Source organism: Thamnophis elegans, chromosome 2, assembly GCF_009769535.1.
Source record: "Thamnophis elegans isolate rThaEle1 chromosome 2, rThaEle1.pri, whole genome shotgun sequence".
In the NCBI taxonomy this organism is placed as follows: Eukaryota; Metazoa; Chordata; class Lepidosauria; order Squamata; family Colubridae; genus Thamnophis; species Thamnophis elegans.
The window spans coordinates 4,737,672-4,756,588 of NC_045542.1; the positions used below are offsets into that span (position 1 = coordinate 4,737,672).

Genomic DNA, 18,917 nt, shown 5'->3' on the forward strand with positions numbered 1-18,917 from the left:
CAAACATTTCATCATTCCTCAATCAGTAAGACATCGAAGTACAATTTTTGGTATGTCAAAATAATTCTAGTTTACCACCAAATTCTTGTCTACCCTAATATATACCCCTCCCTCCCTCCACCCTCTCCCCCAACCCCCCTCCACCTTCCCCACCCCCCAACTTCCCAGAACCCGTACACGGTATGGATTTCTAACAAACACACTCTAAAATCTGTTGAGGAAAAAAAAAGAAATAAAAAAAATTAATAACATCTCTACATTGACCTTAGCTTCTTCTTGCTGAACCAACTTTAAACGATTTAAATCATTTCTGATCTTAAGCATAGGCTAACTGGAATTTCTTGATCCCGTATTTATTTTGTATATAGTCAATCCATTTTTGGATTGTGAAGTGCTTTTTCTTGACTTATGTAAAGCAATGCATTAATGCAACGTCTCCCTTCCCTTCCCAAAGGTTCTTACAAAATAATTCGGATCCCTTTGTCAGCCTTTTTCCCCCAAAAGGTGAGAATAGACTCAATGCTTCCAGCTTCAACCTTAGGACTCAACGCTGAAAGCTATGAAGAGGTAGAGGAAAGAGCCCGGGGTGTGTGCGTCTTCCCAGCCACTGGGGTATATATTGGGGTTCAGGATCAGCCCTCTTCCCCTGCCTGCCCTTCGCTCCTTTTCTTCTTCGCTACAACTGGTAGGGAAACCCTCGCCTTGCTTCGCTTTTAAGCGATTGTTCCGGTGCCGCAAGTGGCGCGTTCCGGCTTTCAGCTTCAGCCCCCGTCGCTGCCCTGCGATGATGCCTCGGCCCCGCGGAGCCCCCGCCGGGCAGGGAGTCTTTTCCTACCAAACAAGCCAGCTCTCTGGCTACACGTCAGCAGCAGCCGAGATGGGTCCGAAGCCAGGCAGAAGCGAAGTCCTTAAGAGGAGCAGGAAGGCGGCGTTGCAGCGCACGGGCGCGCTTCTTCGGTGGAGCCCAGCAATAGCAATAGCAATAGCAATAGCAGTAGACTTATATACCGCTTCATAGGCCTTTCAGGCCTCTCTAAGCGGTTTACAGAGAGTCAGCATATCGCCCCCAACAACAATCCGGGTCCTCATTTCACCCACCTCGGAAGGATGGAAGGCTGAGTCAACCCTGAGCCGGTGAGATTTGAACCGCTGACCTGCTGATCTAGCAGTAGCCTGCAGTGCTGCATTTAACCACTGCGCCACCTTGGCTCACCTTGGCGACCCTCGGGGAGCTTCCAACGTTGGACGCAAAGCGGGCGAGGCAAAGAGGGAGCGGCTGGCTGGCTGGCTGGCTGGCTCCGTCTCTTCCCCATCAGCGGCGGCGGAGGCGACAGCGCCTCCCGCGTGGCTCTTGGCTCGCTCTCCTCTTGGCTCCGGCCCAGCCCCTCTCGCCCGCTCGTCCGCCTCGCCTCGCCTCTCCCCCGCTCCTCCTCCTCCTCCCCTCGGTTTGTTTTGTGCGGCGACTTCGGGAGCGTGACGGAGGCGCTTATGCAACCGGCTGACCTACTAACACACATTCGCCCGGGGAAAGAAGTAGGGCGGCGGCGGCGGCGGCAAAGACGCGCGGAGACTCCTTCCCGCCGCTGGAGAGGTGGCCGAGGAGCGCCTGGAAGAGGTGATTTCACGCGGACGCCGTGCGGAGGCTCCGCCAACACCCCCCCCCCGTCCTTCCCCCACCTGCAGACCCCTCCCCGGCCTGGGGGGTGGGTGGGTGGGGGTCTCCCGGGGGAGCCCGGCTGGTTCCTCGCTTGCAGGAGTTGTCGGCGGGCGCGGATGTGCTTTGTTTGCGGGCAAAGGTACATGGCGGGGCATGCGGCGCTGGGCTCCTGGTTCCCCTCCCTTCAGCCCCGTTCAGACCAGCTCTGTGGCTGCGCCCGCTTGGAGAAGGGCTGGGCGGCGGAGGGGCCGCGCTTAGGCGTATCTGGGTGGGTGCCGATCCCCTTCCTCGCCTCTGGTTGCAACAGAAACACTCCGGCTCTTCCCTTCCCTTCCCGACTGAGCTACATTTGTGAGGATGGGTCGAGGGTGCGTGGTGGTCGTGTGGAGCGGAGGAGGGAACTCGGGAGGCTTCTAGACGGAGCTTTGGAGTTGCTGAGAAGAGCGAGTGGTAACAAGAGTGACACGTATGTGGCTCGGGAGAGCGATGCGAGTACTCTACGTCTTCACGACCCTTCAATCCACGATTGGGGTTTGCAGCCTCGCCCTGCCAGATTGTCTCTTGAGGAGGGTGCAGAGACCCTCTCCCCAATTACGACACCCACACTTGGCTTAGCAAGAGGATGCAACTACTAGGAGCTACAGAAAGAGGGCCAGGAAGGGTTCCTTCCCTTTCTTCTCTAAATGAAATTCTCCACCTGACCACAGGAAAGTAAATAAGGAACAGGAAGTTTGTAATCTAGTGACTGGTTGGCCCAGAAAGGTTTCATCCCTCATTCCATAATGCTTGTGGCTCTTGCAAGTCAATTAAAAAACCTTTTAGCTTCTTGCAGGGCTGGGCAAGGGAGAGGAGATCCAGTGGCTTCCCTGTAAGCAACTGGTCCCTTTCTGATTAGGAGGATTCTTGCAGATACGTGAAGTAAGTGGGATTTGTTACGATTTTAAAATGTACAGTGGGAAGGATTGCTTAATACGGCTTGCTTATTATTGGAGTGGTTAGGAAATCCTGATTCTGCTTTTCAGATGATAAAACTTGAACGCAAGTAAAATGAAGGACTATCAACTATTCCACTCGGTACATTATTTATATTTTTCTATATATATATATATATTTAAATCCAAAATCCATCAATGCAGAAAAAAAGTACTTTTGGTATTGCTCGTTAAGCCACCTTTATTCATCCTGATCTTCTTCAAATATGTTATTGCAACACCACTGGTTTAATTAAATTTATGCCCCCTCTTTTGTCCATTTTTATTCTTAGAACAACAGCCCTGTGAGGTAGGTTCAGCTAAGAATCAGTGATTAGTGAAGAATCAGTCACCCAGTGGACATCCATGGCCTGGTTCTAGTCCAGCACTTTAGCCACACACTAGATCTCCTGCTGTCCCGTTCTCAGTTAGGAGAGTTGAGAGAGTTGCAGTCTAATATAATAGCAATAGCAATTAGACTTATATACCGCTTCATAGGGCTTTCAGCCCTCTCTAAGCGGTTTACAGAGTCAGCATATCGCCCCCACAGTCTGGGTCCTCATTTCACCCACCTCGGAAGGATGGAAGGCTGAGTCAACCCTGAGCCGGTGAGATTTGAACTGCAGAACTGCAGTCAGTTGAAGTAGCCTGCAGTGCTGCACCCTAACCACTGCGCTACCTCAGCTCTATAATTGGAGATAAGGTGCCATACTGGACTGGTTTTCAATGTAGAAAAATAATATTGTTTCTCTACTTAATTAGTAGTAAAGAATACTACTAATGTGATACATTTCTTCCTGTTTAAAGGGACACGAGAATATTTCCATGTGGTTTTTATATTTTGTGTAACACTTCATGTTCCTAAACTTAAAATGCCCTTTTGAAACATACCTTCACCATGCAGTCTGAAGAAACATAATATATTTAATACTCAGAAATATTTGAAACACTGATAGGTCCAATATGTACAGTAGTGCGCAACTAACTGATTTTGGATGAATAAAATCACCAAGCAAATCAGATAGAGAATCTTCCCTCCCTCCTACAAATGTAATCACAACGGCTGGGCTTGGAACAAGGCTTAACTAACTAATATTCTGGATTAATGCAATACGAGTAACAAATTAATTAAATGTCTTTATACAGGGAAGTGCCCAGTGTGTTGTGTAGTTTAAATGATGGCATGTCTGGGAGGATAACTGCACTGACATAGCTACTTCAGGCCAGGAAATCAATAAAAGCCTTTGCATTATAACATCATCACACATACATTCTCATTTGGGTGTCAACGCCATCTGCTATCTGCAAACCCATATGCATATTTTTTTTTCCCCTCAAGCTTCTTAGGGCAATTTTTACAGTGGCTCCTCCATCCCACCATCATTTTTATCTTTGCAAGAGTCCTGGAATGTTGTTTTGGAGGGTCTGACTTTATGCTGTATGCTTTACATAGGATCGGGATTTTGAACCCAGGACTTCCCAGCCTATGCCTACAGCTAGTCAGCAAATCATAATCTCTTGATCATGGTGGAGTGGAATGGAGGCCCTTGCTGAAGAGGTGGAGCTGATGAGAGGCATCCATGTTGCCGAATGGAACCTGTGATGCTGCGGTTGGAGGCTAAGTATAGAGCAGAAGAGGCTGTGATTCTGCATTTAATTGGGAATACCTGTTTTGTTCACCTGCTTTCCATGCAGATACAAAAAAATCAGGCAAAGGTTTGGCTAGCAAACCTCTGGATGAAACATTCTTCTTCTGCCCATCATTAGCCTCCGTTCTCTTTCATTGGCTGTCTTCCAAAATGAAAATCGGGAGAAAAAAGATTTTGGCCTCTCCTCTTTGTTCCTTGGGTAGGTAGGTGTTCCTTACCCCACTAAGTACTCCGTAGAGCCATTTCAAGGCATTTCAATAGTTGTGCAACACTTGCAATCGTTTTCAAGAGATCCCGTAAAAAATTCTTAAGAGAAATCTGTAAAATGAACTCAGGGGGAACATTTGTATTTGCTCCATTCCTCATTTTATTCAGAATACAAGATAATCTGTACAGAGTTCCCTAATTTTATTTTACTCCGCTACAAGCATCGGAGGCTGGGCTGACAGAGAGTGATCCTTACCCAGATCCCAAAGTGAGATTCCAAGGTTGAGGGTGGGCTTGGGTCTCCTTCCTTCTAGACCAGTGGTTCCCAAACTTGGCAACTTTTAAGACTTGTGGACTTCAACTCCCAGAATTCTCCAGCCAGCAGAGTTCTGGGAGTTGAAGTCCACAAGTCTTAAAGTTACCAAGTTTGGGAACCACTGTTCTGGACCAATACCTTCACCACTACACCCCACTGCCTGGTGCATATTTCAACATGGTCTGTATAAGGGTGAGGCTACATGCTTAGTACAGAATGATTGAGCAATTTTTGCTTTAGAAACACTGCCTGATTCAAGACACTTAGCTCAGCTGGCCAAATTTTTGCAAACAGAAAAAAAAGGGGGGTTGAGTTATAGACATGCAGTGGGAGGCGGTAGCTGCAAAGGCAGTTGTGAAATCTGAATTCTGGAAGCTTGGTTGGCATTAGATAATTCATATGCATGATAAATTTTCTTTAAAAAAAAAATCAGTCTCCTACTTAATATTTGTTTTTTAACAGCAGCTTGAGTTCCAGCCACAGCAAGCAACGATTCACTTCACGTATGCAAAAACCCTGCCTGGTGATTTTTGTGCAGAGCAAACTGTTTTTAAAAGGCAAAAGAACGAGCCAAGCTATTTTCCCTCTTGATTACTTGGCAAGCTTGTCTACCCGTTTATTTTTAAACAACAGCCGAATGTGTAGAAAACAAGCAAGGGAAGTTTTCTCCATTTCAGAAAGGTTTCCCTGTTCATGACTTTTATGCGCAGGTGTCGTTGGAAATGTGTACAGGTGGTCCTCAACTTAAAACCATAACGGGGGCCCAGAACTTACGTTGCTAAGCAATGCAGTCATTGTGAGACGTTGTGTGATTTCACCTGATCTTATGGTGTTTTTTTTTCACTGTGGGTGTTAAAGCGAATCCAGCTTCCCCCATGGATTTCGTTTGTCAGAACCCAACTGGAAGGCTGCAAATGGGGATGATATGATCCTGGGATGCTGTGATTGTTGTAAATAAATATGTGCTGGTTGTCCAGTGTCCAAATTGTGATTGCATGACAGCAGGGACACTCCAAAGGTCGTAAGTGTGAGAGAATTAGCTGTAAGGCACTTTTTTCTGCAACTTTGAACAGGGGTTGAACAAATGGTTGTAGCAATAGCAAAAGCAGTTAGACTTATATACCGCTTCATAGGGCTTTCAGCCCTCTCTAAGCTGTTTACAGAGTCAGCATATTGCCCCCAACAATCCGGGTCCTTATTTTACCCACCTCGGAAGGATGGAAGGCTGAGCCGGTGAGATTAGAACCGCTGAACTGCAATAGCAATAGCAGTTAGACTTATATACCGCTTCATAGGGCTTTCAGCCCTCTCTAAGCGGTTTACAGAGTCAGCATATTGCCCCCACAGTCTGGGTCCTCATTTCACCCACCTCGGAAGGATGGAAGGCTGAGTCAACCTTGAGCCAGTGAGATTTGAACCGCTGAACTGCAGCTAGCAGTCAGCTGAAGTGGCCTGCTGTACTGCACTCTAACCACTGCACCAGTTGAGGACTACCCGTAAACTGAAGTCTTAAAAAACATTGCAGCTCAGTTGCAACTTGGGCTTTATCGGCGTTATCAAGGCTGTGTAGATCCTGCTCTTATGAGTACTCCCTCTGAGGTGTACTTCAATGGGGAAGGGAAAAACAAAAGTCATAATCATAATGGGAGAGGTTACTTTCTATTGTACGGAGAATGAAAAAGGTTTTGAAACGCCTAACTCTGGGTCATTCCTTGTCATTCTTCATCTGCTCAGGCTTTTCTGGAAAGTCTGGCAGGCCGAAAAGAGAACGATGGAATTTGACACTGGGATGCGAAATGTATTTCATGAGTATTGCAGGTAGGAGGGGAGGGAGCGAGAGGGAGAGGGAGAGGTTTCATTGACCTGTCGGGTACCTGTTGCTCTGCCCTGCTGACCAAGTTTCCCCAGGTTGCCCTAAGCGGCGAAACCTTTCAAGCCAAAAAAGAAAAGTTCAGATGAGCTGTGACTCATCTTCCAGACGAGATCCATGAAGCATTTGATCAATTTTACATATAGCAATAGCAGTTAGACTTATATACCACTTCGTAGGGCTTTCATCCCTCTCTAAGCGGTTTACAGAGTCAGCATATTGCCCCCAACAACAATCCGGGTCCTCATTTCACCAACCTCGGAAGGATGGAAGGCTGAGTCAACCCTGAGCCGGTGAGATTTGAACCGCTGAACTGCAATAGCAATAGCAATAGCAGTTAGATTTATATACCGCTTCATAGAGCTTTCAGCCCTTTCTAAGCGATTTACAGAGTCAGCATATTGCCCCCAACAACAATCCGGGTCCTCATTTTACCCACCTCGGAAGGATGGAAGGCTGAGTCAACCTTGAGCCGGTGAGATTTGAACAGCCGAACTGCAGAACTGCAGTCAGCTGAAGTAGCCTGCAGTGCTGCATTTAACCCCTGCGCCACCTCGGCTTGACTATAACCCCTTCAAGAGACCCTTCCCATTTTAAAAAAAGATAAATGAACACACACCCCTTCGTTTTGACATCAGTGCATTATGTTTATGATTCCCAGTCGCTGAATATAATGGGAAAAAAGCAACTTTAGGTCAGAACAAGATGACCTAGCGATGATGATGATGGTCAATTGAAACACAGAGGCCCAAGTTGTAACAGCAACTTCTTTGGGGCTATTAGATCTGGGTTGCAAAAATCTAGACCGAAAGCCACAAAGGTCCTAACAGGAAGCCCCTCGTTCAATTCTGGAGCCGACCGGAAGTCCAGTTCCCCTACCATAGAGTCTCTTCCTAGCACAGCATCCTTTCCCCTCTACCTGTCCTAACCGAAAGTCCTATCAATTGTGGAGCTGACTGGTGACAGGGAGCCACAGCAGAGGGATGAAAGAGCCACACGCGGCTCCAGCCCCTCAGGTTGCTGACCCCCTGATCTAGTCAATCACTAGGTGGTAGAAATGAAATAGAGAAAAACTTCAATTCTTGCTGCTATGTATTTGTCATCCAGACTCTTTAGGTCAATCAATCTTTGCCTAGATTTGCTATCATTGGAGTAACTTGACCTTTACCAGCAAGTTACTACACCTGCTTTACTTCTGCATGCTAAATTGGCTGGTTCCTTTCCAGTTGGTATCTTGATATTTCTGCTTAATTTTATCTTGGTTAGTCCTGAAACAACCTGTGGCTTCCCTCCCCCCCCCCATTGCCCATAGGACCATTGGAAACCCTTTGCTCAACACAGATTCCCCTATGGCTCCTCAGAATCTTTCTTGCTATTTTTCTTTTTTTATTGAAAATTTTGGCTTTTACAAATATTTACCTCCCTCCCCACCGTCTTCCCCAAACAAATACAGGGTATAAATCTTTAACAAAGATGTTCTAAAATAAACTTTAAAAAAGTTAGTATCATCTTTCATTTGAGCTTTAACTCCTCTTTTGTTAGGCTAGCTCTAAACAGATTATGTCATTCCTTGCTTCTTCAGTCATAAACTATCTGGAATTTCTTAGTCTCGTATTTATTTGGAATATAGTCAATCCATTGTCTCCACTCCAGTTTATATCTCTCATCTGAGTGGTCCTTGAGATATGCTGATATTTTAGCCATCTCTGCTAAGTTTGTGACTTTTAATGTCCATTCTTGAATAGTAGGCAAATCTTCCTTCTTCCAGTATTGCGCCACCAGCAGTCTTGCTGCCGTTATTAAATACAAAATCAAGTTAGTCTCTATAACAGTACAATCAGTAGTTATAACCAACAGGAATAACTGAGGGGGTAAACTTTATCCTTTTTTTAAGAACATTTTGCATAATCCACCATATTTGTATCCAAAATGCTTTAACCTTTTTACAAGTCCACCATATATGGCAATACATAGCATCAACACAATCACATCTCCAGCATTTAGGTTGTAAATTCGGATACATGCAAGCCAGTTTTTTAGGATCTAAATGCCGTCTATAAAACATCTTATAAAAGTTCTCTCTCAAATTTTGGCCTTATGTGAATTTTACATTTCTTCTTTTTTTTCTTGATTGAGACTTGGGACAGATTATTATAACTGGGCCATCCTCTCGTCACAGCATTATAATCTGCATTTACTTGTTGAGTTGCTAGCCAGAAGGTTCTTCCCCACCCCCCACCCCCACCCCCCCAAAAAGTGGCAGTATGGATTATGATGAACTGATTATGCAGAATGTGGAGTAGATGTGGAAAGCAAAGGGGGGGGGGAGGCAGCTGAAGGGTGGTGGCTCAGCTCCAGAGTTCCCGACAGGAACAGAACATTCTTGCTTGGAAAGTGGAGACACGATCTGCAACGGTTATTACATCACGAAGCAGTTGTGTGGGAAGCCCTACGGGGAGAGAACCTAAGAGGAGGGAGTGATATTTTGGAAGGGGCAAGTCAAGGGAAGGAATCCGCAGAGCAATAGCAATAGCAATAGTTAGGCTTATATACCGCTTCATAGGGCTTTCAGCCCTCTCTAAGCGGTTTGCAGAGTCAGCATATTGCCCCCAACAACAATCCGGGTCCTCATTTCACCCACCTCGGAAGGATGGAAGGCTGAGTCAACCTTGAGCCTGGTGGGATTTGAACAGCCAAACTGCTGAACTGAAGTCAGCTGAAGTAGCCTGCAGTGCTGCATTTAACCACTGCGCCACCTTCCCTCCAGGAGGAAGTGTTGGCTTGCTTCCTGCAGGGAATTTTTGGATTAATTTAAGTACACCGAAATCCATTCCAAATAAACCAATAGGAATATTAGTCCTGCCATCCTAGAATTTTGCAGAGAGAGAGAAACTGGCCATAAAATTGGTTGTGGATAACTTCTTGTTGCTGGGAAGTGGGAGAATAAAGCGAAGTTGACAGTGGGTATCTGGGACGTTTCTTTCAGTGGATTTGAAGAATCTTAGGTGGGTGTGGTGGTGGGTGCACACCAGTGGTGGGTTTCAAAAATTTTTCGAACCTACTCTGTGGGTGTGGCCTCCTTTGTGGGAGTGGCTTGCCGGCCATGTGAACTAGTGGGAGTGGCTTGCCGGCCATGTGTTTTCTTTCTCTCTCACACTTTTTCTTTCTTTTTTTTTTCTCTCTCTTTCTTTCTTTCTTTCTTTCTTTCTTCCTTCCTTCCTTCCTTCCTTCCTTTCTTTCTCTTTCTCTTTCTCTCTCTGTGTGAGTCTGTCTGTCTGTCTGTCTCTGTGTGTGTGTGTGTGTGTGTGTGTGTGTGTGTGTGTGTGTGTGTGTCAGTGGTGGGTTTCAAAATTTTTTGGAGCCTCTTCTGTAGGTGTGGCCTGCTTTCCGGGTCCACTGGTGGAATCTCTTCTAACCGGTTCGGTAGATTTGATGAACCGGTTCTACCGAACTGGTGCGAACTGGCAGGAACCCACCCCTGGTGCACACCATCCACAGATCAAGAAGCTAATAACATGGAATTTGGATTGTGTCATAGTATATCTGCTTATTTCTAAAGCACCAAAGGCATTTTCCCCCCCTGCAGCAGACAAGCAGTTTCCTTCTGGAAGTTACCTGTCATGATGAGAATGGCATCAAGTTAGATCCTCCGTTTTCTGTGTGGGTAGCCCATTATCCAATGCACTGATTAGCATCATACTAGTTATTCAAGAAGGGAAAATGCCCTTTGGTTTGCCTGGCTTCAGGGCCTTGAAAAGAGAGAGTTCCCGGGCAGAGATTGAACAGAAGCTCTTGCCAGCGTAACCTTAACCATCCTTATTTGCCAAAGATATAGCATTATAGGGGCACGTTTAAAAGTTCAGCCCTGTGATAGCCATGCCGTTGAAGAAAGATGTCCAGAGACTTGATACCCCAGCACTTATTAATCCCAGAAGCTTTAATAGCCCTTGCTATAAATTTGCTGACATGACCTCGTTTTTCCTTTTAAGACAGTGTTTCTCAACCTTGGCAACTTGAAGATGTCCGGACTTCAACTCCCAGAATTCCCCAGCCAGCGAATGCTGGCTGGGGAATTCTGGGAGTTGAAGTCCGGACATCTTCAAGTTGCCAAGGTTGAGAAACACTGCTTTAAGATGTTTTTCCAGGATTATTTAAACTTGTAATTCAGAACTCAAGGAAGTCATTCCAAGAGGAATGTAAACTTGTTCCATTATGACTGCATTCTCACAACACACTCAACTAAATCTGTTCATTGCCGCGTTCACATATCCTGCTGTGTCCAGATAAATAAATCATGTTAATAGTTTACCATGATAGCCTGAGCCGGTAATAATAAACATTGGATTCTTACAGCAAATTGAGTCACAAACAGCCTTATCCTATATTAACTGGTCTAATGTATTGTATAAACCTAACATGGATGTCAATTTGGAGGTATGCCCTCGTTGATTTCATAATCAGCCCCGTGGCACGACAAAACCGTGCTCGACTAAAGCGCGCCCGATTAAACCGCGTCGCTGACGTCATCAACAGGGCGACAACAGCGAGCGCGGAGAAAGAAGGGCGCTTTAAATAGCGCTTTGAAAGCAAGCCGATTCAACTTAAGGTAAGGGTTAGGTTTAGGGTTAGGTTTAAGGTTAGGTTAAGGGTTAGGGTTAGGTTTAGGGTTAGGTTAAGGGTTAGGGTTAGGGTTAGGTTAAGGGTTAGGATTAGGTTTAGCGTTAGGTTAAGGGTTAGGTTTAGGGTTAGGTTAAGGGTTAGGTTTAGGATTAGGTTTAGGGGGGTTAGGTTTAGGTTTAGGGGTTAATTTTAGGTTTAGCGTTTACAGCGTGCTTTTTTCTCCGCGCTGTTGTCGCGCTGTGACGACGTCAGCTACGCGGTTTCGTCGAGCGCCCTTTAGTCAAACGCGGTTTTGTGGTGGAACCAATCAGCCCTTCTGTTCCACATGCTTTTCTGCTTACAGTCAGGTTTGATTTTCAGAACTTCATCGTACTCTTAACGTTATTGCACACTCGTATCCCTTTCCTTTGTGCCGAACGATTTCTAGCCATTCGGCTTTTTATTACAGGAAAAACCCCAAACAGAACTTGGTTTTCAAAGTGAAAACGTTCGAAGGTTGTGTTGTTCTCTTTTAATTTGGAAGCCTGCCTCTGACACTTTTGTGAATGCAAAGCACTTGGCGTTAGTTCAGATGCACGCTTATCTCTTGCTTTTGATTGCTGCTCTTATGTAAGCGTACAACTGTATTTTTATTCTGATGCTAGATTGAATTGGTAAGTTGCAGCTCCTCCTCTGCTCAAAGTGAGTCTCCTGACCTCTTTGGAATCCTATCAGACCTTCTGCCCCAAGGGGGTGACGCAGACTGAGAAGTAGGTCAGCTTCCTATTCATGCCTGAGCTTGTAGGATCCTGGTTGTATACACCCAATCCAGCTTAGTAGTAGTCCCATGTGCCCTCTAAGACACGCGGCCAGGCCCTGTAGGCAGATCAGGGTGTGGGATTTGGGCTTAGCTGGGAAAAAACACTCTTTCTCATTCTGGGTCAAGGCAAGGAAATAATATGTGGACCTAAAGGGAGGATGTTACCTCTCTTTGACATCAAGAACCCAGGAAGGCCGGGGATCTGGTGCACCCCAGCACAAATTGATAGCAATCGCACCCTTTCGATTCAGAACCAGGTGATGGGATTTGGGAGACCAAATAAAAGGTAAAGTTAAAAAACAAAGAAAAGCCTGAAAATGGAGACTGCTCCCTCCTCCATGCTGATCAACCATCTTTTTCTTGTAAAGAATAGAATGGCTGTGATGAGAGCAGAGTCCTCTTTTCATCCTTCTTCATATATATATGATTTTCTCCCAATGATTTTATATTACATATCTATCTATCTATCTATCTATCTATCTATCTATCTATCTATCTATCTATCTATCTATCTATCTATCATTTATCTTTCTATCTATCATCTATCTATCATCTGTCTGTCTGTCTATCTATCATCTATCTATCTATCTATCTATCTATCTATCTATCTATCTATCTATCTATCATCTATCATTCATTCATTCATTCATTCATTTCATTTCATTTCATTTGTCTTGTATGCCGCCCACTCCCGGAGGACTCCGGGCGGCTCACAACAGACAAGGGAAAGGGGATAAATAGACAAGACAACACTTAAAAAAAAAGGCGCAACATTCACAATTTCCGTGGGGCTGGGTGTTTCACAAGCCCCCCGGCCTGCTGGAGCAGCCAGGACTTGGTGGCTTTGCGGAAGGCCAGGAGGGTAGTAAGGGTCCAGATCTCCACGGGGAGGTCATTCCAGAGGGCTGGAGCTGCAACAGAGAAGGCTCTCCCCCGGGGAGTCGCCAGCCGACATTGGCTGGCAGATGGAATCCGGAGGAGACCTAACCTGTGAGATCTAATCGGTCTGAGGGAGGTAATCGGCAGGAGGCGGTCTCTCAGGTACCCAGGTCCGATGCCATGTAGGGCTTTATAGGTAGCGACCAGCACCTTGAAGCGGATTCGGAGACTAATGGGTAGCCAGTGCAGCTCGCGGAGGATAGGTGTGACGTGGGTGTACCTAGGTGCACCCACAATCGCTCGCGCGGCTGCATTCTGGACTAACTGAAGTCTTCGAACACTCTTCAAGGGCAGCCCCATGTACAGCGTGTTACAATAATCCAGTATCTATCTATCTATCTATCTATCTATCTATCTATCTATCTATCTATCTATCATCTATCATCTATCTATCATCTATCTGTCTGTCATCTATCTATCTATATCTATCTATCTATCTATCTATCATCTATCATCTGTCTGTCTGTCTATCTATCTATCTATCTATCTATCTATCATCTATCTGTCTGTCATCTATCTATCTGTCTATCTATATCTATCTATCTATCTATCTATCTATCTATCTATCTATCTATCTATCTATCTATCTATCTATCATCTATCTATCATCTGTCTGTCTGTCTGTCTATCTATCTATCTATCATCTATCTATATCTATCATCTATCTATCTATCTATCAATCTATATATATAAAATCATTGGGAGAGTTAACGAACATCTTCTGAGGCCTATGAATTTCTATGAATAAAACTTAGAAATCTTGGTTTTATGTGTAACTGCTGATGTAGCAGTTACTATTATTATGAATTAAAATCGTTACAGCTACTCACTGCAAGAGACTGTTAGATTTGTTGCCTTTTAGTGAGGGGGTTCTGTCAGTCTATCCTCCCCTTGGATCTTTGCTCTCTGATGGCCATTTTCTAAAGACTGAAATTTCCTCTGTCTAACTGGAGGCTAGTCTATTTTAAACAGACTGCTTTGTTTAGTATGCTGCTGGTAGGGCCCGCTGCATAAATGTTAAGATTTCTATTTGGAATACATACAGTGAGCCTTATGGATTTGTGAGGCATTCTTTTGTCCACGGAAGAGGTTTTGTAGGGCAGAGGGGAGCAAGGAGAGAGGAAATATCTTCTAGAAGAAATGCCCAGGTTTGAAAAAAGAAATGTGTGGTCCAGGAAGACACTTGAATGAAACATGAATATCAAAATGGAAGCTAATATGGTTCGGTGGATGCATTTTAATTTCACCCAAGATTGTTCAAAAGCTCACAAAATATTGACGCTTCCTCTGTAGAACTCTTGTTCGTGGCTTTCTCTGTAGAAATCCTGGACCACCCAAGATACTGAAACTGCTGAATCTGCTTGGAAATTGGAGCAAGGCTGATCGGGGAACTGACTAGTTATCAAGATGGCTCTAGGGCCAATTGTTAGGAGTATTTTCTCCTCTTGGTCGCCAATATTGCCTCCTCTGCCTCCCGCTGCTATTATTTCTCTGCGAAGAAACAGTTTGTGGGCCAGTAGGTTGTTGGCGCTGTGCCGCTCTCTCTTATTCTGGAACTGTTGTGCAATCCATAACCATCAGACCTGTTTTGACTGCCTCGCTTGATAAATATTCAGTGTTTACTGACCTATATTCCTGCTGCCTGTGCCTGGTGCGCGTTAGATCACGTGCGAAGGGAAAGAAAGGGAGGGTTGCCATCATCGCGGGGGAACCGTGCGTGCCACTGGGTACACATGGCCTTGCCTTCTCGGGAAGGAGAGGCTTCAGCATTCCTATCTATGTGTCACGGTGAATGTGGAAGGAAGGTTTGGGGTGGTGTCCTTTATGCAACCTGTCTGGCTTGCTGGCCAATCCCTCAGCGCTCAAAAGGGGGCTGGAAGATTCCCTGCCTTGGATCTCTCGGCTTCAAGGTTAAAAATCCCTTCTTGTAATTCACTTCTTGCAATCTCCTTTACTCTCCCTCCCTCCCTCCCGGTGGTATGAGAATTAGGGGAGGGTTTCTCTCTCTCTCTCTCTCTCTCTCTCTCTCTCTCTCTCTCTCTCTCTCTCTCTCTCCCTCCCTCCCTCCCTCCCTCCCTCCCTCTCCCTCTCCCTCTCCCTCTCTCTCGGGGTGCCTGTATGTGTGTGAGAGAGACGGGGAGAGTACATTTGTGAATGAAATGGAAGTAAGTGGCACATTTTGGGTGTATCAGAGTGGCATTGTCCCTACAGGGATATCTATATGCAGAGATCTCCGAGGGAAAGAGGGGCTTAGAAGAGGAGAGCCTTAATATAATGAGTGCATCCCTGTGATCTGGAAAAGATCTCCTTTGCCTTTCTTGGGGATATGTGCAATTAGGAAAGTAGTTTTTCTCTTGTATGTTTGGGAGAGATCTCAATGTGGGTGCAGCATCTCTGGGGTGTGGCACGCTTTGGGGCTGGGACAGGGAAAAGGTGGGGCATATATTTGGATTGCCAAGCAGAAATTACAGCTGAATGTAGTTCTGCTTTGTAAGGCAGGGTCGTGTCACCCCCCACCTCCCCCCGGGAGAGGCAACCACACATTTGTTTCTGAGGGGAGCCGGAATTTGGGGTGTGGCCCGTGCAAACCGAGGGCCACGGTGATGCTGCCTGAACCTGCTGGATTATGTAAACAGAGCCCGGGGTGTGTGACAGCACTAGGCAGAAATGTAACACCCTCTTTTTTTGTATCCTTCCTCCCTAGGCGTTTCTGCTGCCTTCTGGGCCTGACCCAGCAGTCGATGTTGATTCTCCACCCGTACCACTGTGCCTCTGTTGTCCAGCCACGTCCAGCGCTCCTGTTGTTGTAGCGTTTTGGCAGCAGAGTCACTCCGGCGTTAACTGAGCTGAAGACTGAGGACAGTAAAACCCTCCCAAGGAATCTGGAGACGGTCCCTTTTCGGCGGGCGATTTAGAAGATGGTCTCCTTCTATCGGACAGTTCGTTTTCCATTGATGGGAGCCCAGATCCCGCCTGACTGTAGCAACTGGAGGACAGCTCAAGGCCATATTGGATACAGCTTCCCAGGCAATACAGCTTGGTAACAGTTTGGGGTGCACCGCTAGGAAGAAGTATCCTGCGGGACAGCAGGAGCAACCGCCACCACAGTTCCGAGGAAGGGAAATTCTCCAGCGGGAGACAAAAGTGCATCTGGACGTTTTGCCCCCACTTCCCTCCCTTCCCCCACCCCCCGTGATGGAGAGCCTCAACTCCCCCACATTATGTGTGGCCGGGAACTTTCCCGAGTTCCATCCCAACGGCATCATTCAGAGAGCCCGATCTTTGAAGAGCAAGCCGAACGCTAACTGTCGGCGAAAGCGCGAGTTCATCTCCGACGAGAAGAAGGATGCCAGCTACTGGGAGAAGCGTCGGAAGAACAACGAGGCTGCCAAGCGTTCCCGGGAGAAACGGCGCTTCAACGACCTGGTTCTGGAGAATAAGGTGCTGGCACTCAATGAGGAGAACGTGCGGCTGAAAACGGAGCTGCTGCAGCTGAAGCTGCGTTTTGGCCTCATCAGCACGACAGCCTTCATGGAAAAGAGCCAGCAGCTGAGCACTGCCAGTGCCAACAACCCAGCCCACTTATACGGTGTCAGCAGCGGCAGCAGTTTGTATCCTGGTTCCTTGTCCCGAGCTTCCCACTCAGAGGATTCATCTGAAACAGAGCAATCGAGCCGGGACAGTGTAAGTGTATCGGTAGCCAAGTATTCCCCCCGGGACTCTCTCTCTGACCTGTCTGATAGCTCATCTCGGGACAGCCCTCTCCCCCGGACGCTTGAGGAAGCCCAGGCCATCCATCGTGTCTATGGGGATGCCCCCTTGCAGCCTTACCCGGACCCCAAGGTCTCCGTTCCCCGCAGTGTCATCCTCTTCAGTGCCAATGGCTTCACTGCAGTGCCCCCTCCTCAGCCCTTGCTTCCTGAAGAAGTGGGGCAGGCAGAAGGCTGTGGGAACCAGAGTCCCCAAAGCCACTGTAGGGGGCGTGATCCGCACTGCTTGCAGGAGGAGCTCCAGACGCACTCAGGATATTGCTCAAAGCCCCAGAACTGTAGTGCTTCCGATGGTTATTTGGAGGGCGAGCACATAAAGAAAGTTGAAGAGCCTAGATCCCCCTTTGAGGGTTACACCAGTGAGGAAGGTGAAGAGCCCTCCTGGGGATGTCCCTCTGCTCCCTTCCCCGTGCCGCTGGACACCCACCCTGACGTGAAGACCGCGGCTCTCCCACACAAGCTTCGGCTCAAGTGCAGAGCGCACAGCAGTGGGGTTCATGAACCATTCCCCGGATCTAGCCCTGCTCCAGCTAGCTGCTGCCAGGGAGCCTCCGCAGCCTCCGATTGGGACGGTGACCGACACGAGGAGATGTCGGCCCTGGTGCGGCAAGCCTTGTTTCTGAACGAGCCCCCCGCCTCCAGTGGCAACTTGGAAAGACTTTTGTGCCAGGGCTCAGGGCTGCCCTCAGATCACTCGGTCCCAAAGGACCATGTCAGCAGGTGGGAGGATGCTTGTCATGAGGATGGCCCCAGACCAACTTGAAGAAGACACCTAGGTCTGGATAAAGATTTGGAAAGTAAGAAGAAGAAATTGAACTGGGTGTTGGTACAAGAAAGGGGTTTTTACATGGCCAAGTGAGCATTGGAGAAGGGGGCCATGGCTGACCTGCACCTGCTGATTTCAGAATCGGGGGGAGGGAGAGGGGAATAGGGATCCTGAGATGGCAAAAGAGGGTACGTAGGTTGAACATGGGGGGATAGGGTGGGGTTGTCTCAGAAAAAGACTTTGGAATTACTAAGGTATACTGGGTGATGGGACTCCTATTTTCTAAGGCTCCAGAATTCAGTGTGTAGATGAGATGTGATTTACGGGGTGAATGCCAGAGGTGGGTTCCTACCGGTTCACACCGGTTCGATAGAACCGGTTCATCAAATCTACCGAACCGGTTAGAAGAGGTTCCACCAGTGGACCCGGAAAGCAGGCCACACCTACAGAAGAGGTTCCAAAATTTTTTGAAACCCACCACTGGCTGAATGCCTAATGGTATTCTAACTTGATAACAATTCTGGCATTGTGGTTGATTGGAGAGTACCCAAACATTGGCATTTAATCCATTCTGTACTGATGTTAAGGTTCTTGGATACCCGCAGTAAGGATGCCTAAATGGATTGTCAGTGACTGTATTTTCTCTGTCAGAAATTGCTTGACCAAACCAAGCATTGTGTGTTTTTAATTACTAAAATAAACCTGCAGAAAAATGTTAAGAAATGCTTAAGAGTTGTTGACTGACTTGCGAGCAGAGGAAAATTGACACGGAACACAGAGGTGGGCCCCTAACTCTTTTAAGGGCAAACATTATACCTTTCCATCCAAGATCTTCACAAAGAGAAATAAAACAACATGACGTATACTAAAAATAGCCAATGAATTAATAAAATAACAATTGTTTGGAATGGTGTCCCTAGAACTTTCATGTAAGATCAGGATCAGGCCACAAATTATTCTTCATAAATGAATGACAATCTTAACGGGTTTGAAACCAGCAAAGAAGGATCTAGCAATGTGCTGTTTTCTCTGAGCTTCTGGAAAAATTTGGTTTCACCTCAACCAGAAAGCGGCGTCTGAAAAGGTCAGGGTGCAAGGAAGTTGCCCTCTCTGGTTATGTAGAGCTAAGAAGGCCAAGCTTTAGTAACAAATTGATAGCTGATATAATTCTTTCAATACCAGCGTAATGTGTTTCTTGTATCTTGTGCCAGTAAATAGCATTTGTTTATTTGTGTTCCAAGTCTTCCTTCTAGTTGTTAAGCACACTTGACATAGTTTTAATCATTTGGGGGGGAAATCATCTTTCTCTCCATGTGGATGTGAAATATTTAAGTCTACAAGCAATGGATATTT

At 46.5% G+C, this 18,917-nt stretch overlaps 1 protein-coding gene across 4 annotated transcripts; it reads left to right on the forward strand.

The window, feature by feature from the left end:
* The first annotated feature begins 1,451 nt into the window (after nucleotides 1-1,451).
* On the forward strand, nucleotides 1,452-17,969 carry LOC116504364 (nuclear factor interleukin-3-regulated protein-like). 4 transcript variants are annotated; one of them, XM_032211344.1, is made up of 3 exons: nucleotides 1,452-1,615; nucleotides 4,082-4,480; nucleotides 15,733-17,969. In XM_032211344.1, the coding sequence occupies exon 3, from the start codon at nucleotides 16,224-16,226 to the stop codon at nucleotides 17,559-17,561; it is 1,338 nt and encodes a 445-aa protein (XP_032067235.1). In that variant the 5' UTR covers nucleotides 1,452-1,615; nucleotides 4,082-4,480; nucleotides 15,733-16,223; the 3' UTR covers nucleotides 17,562-17,969. The 4 variants fall into 4 exon arrangements, with proteins under 4 accessions (XP_032067235.1, XP_032067234.1, XP_032067232.1 ...); XM_032211343.1 differs by having other exon boundaries at nucleotides 4,082-4,476; XM_032211341.1 differs by lacking the exon at nucleotides 4,082-4,480.
* Nucleotides 17,970-18,917: the final 948 nt, after the last annotated feature.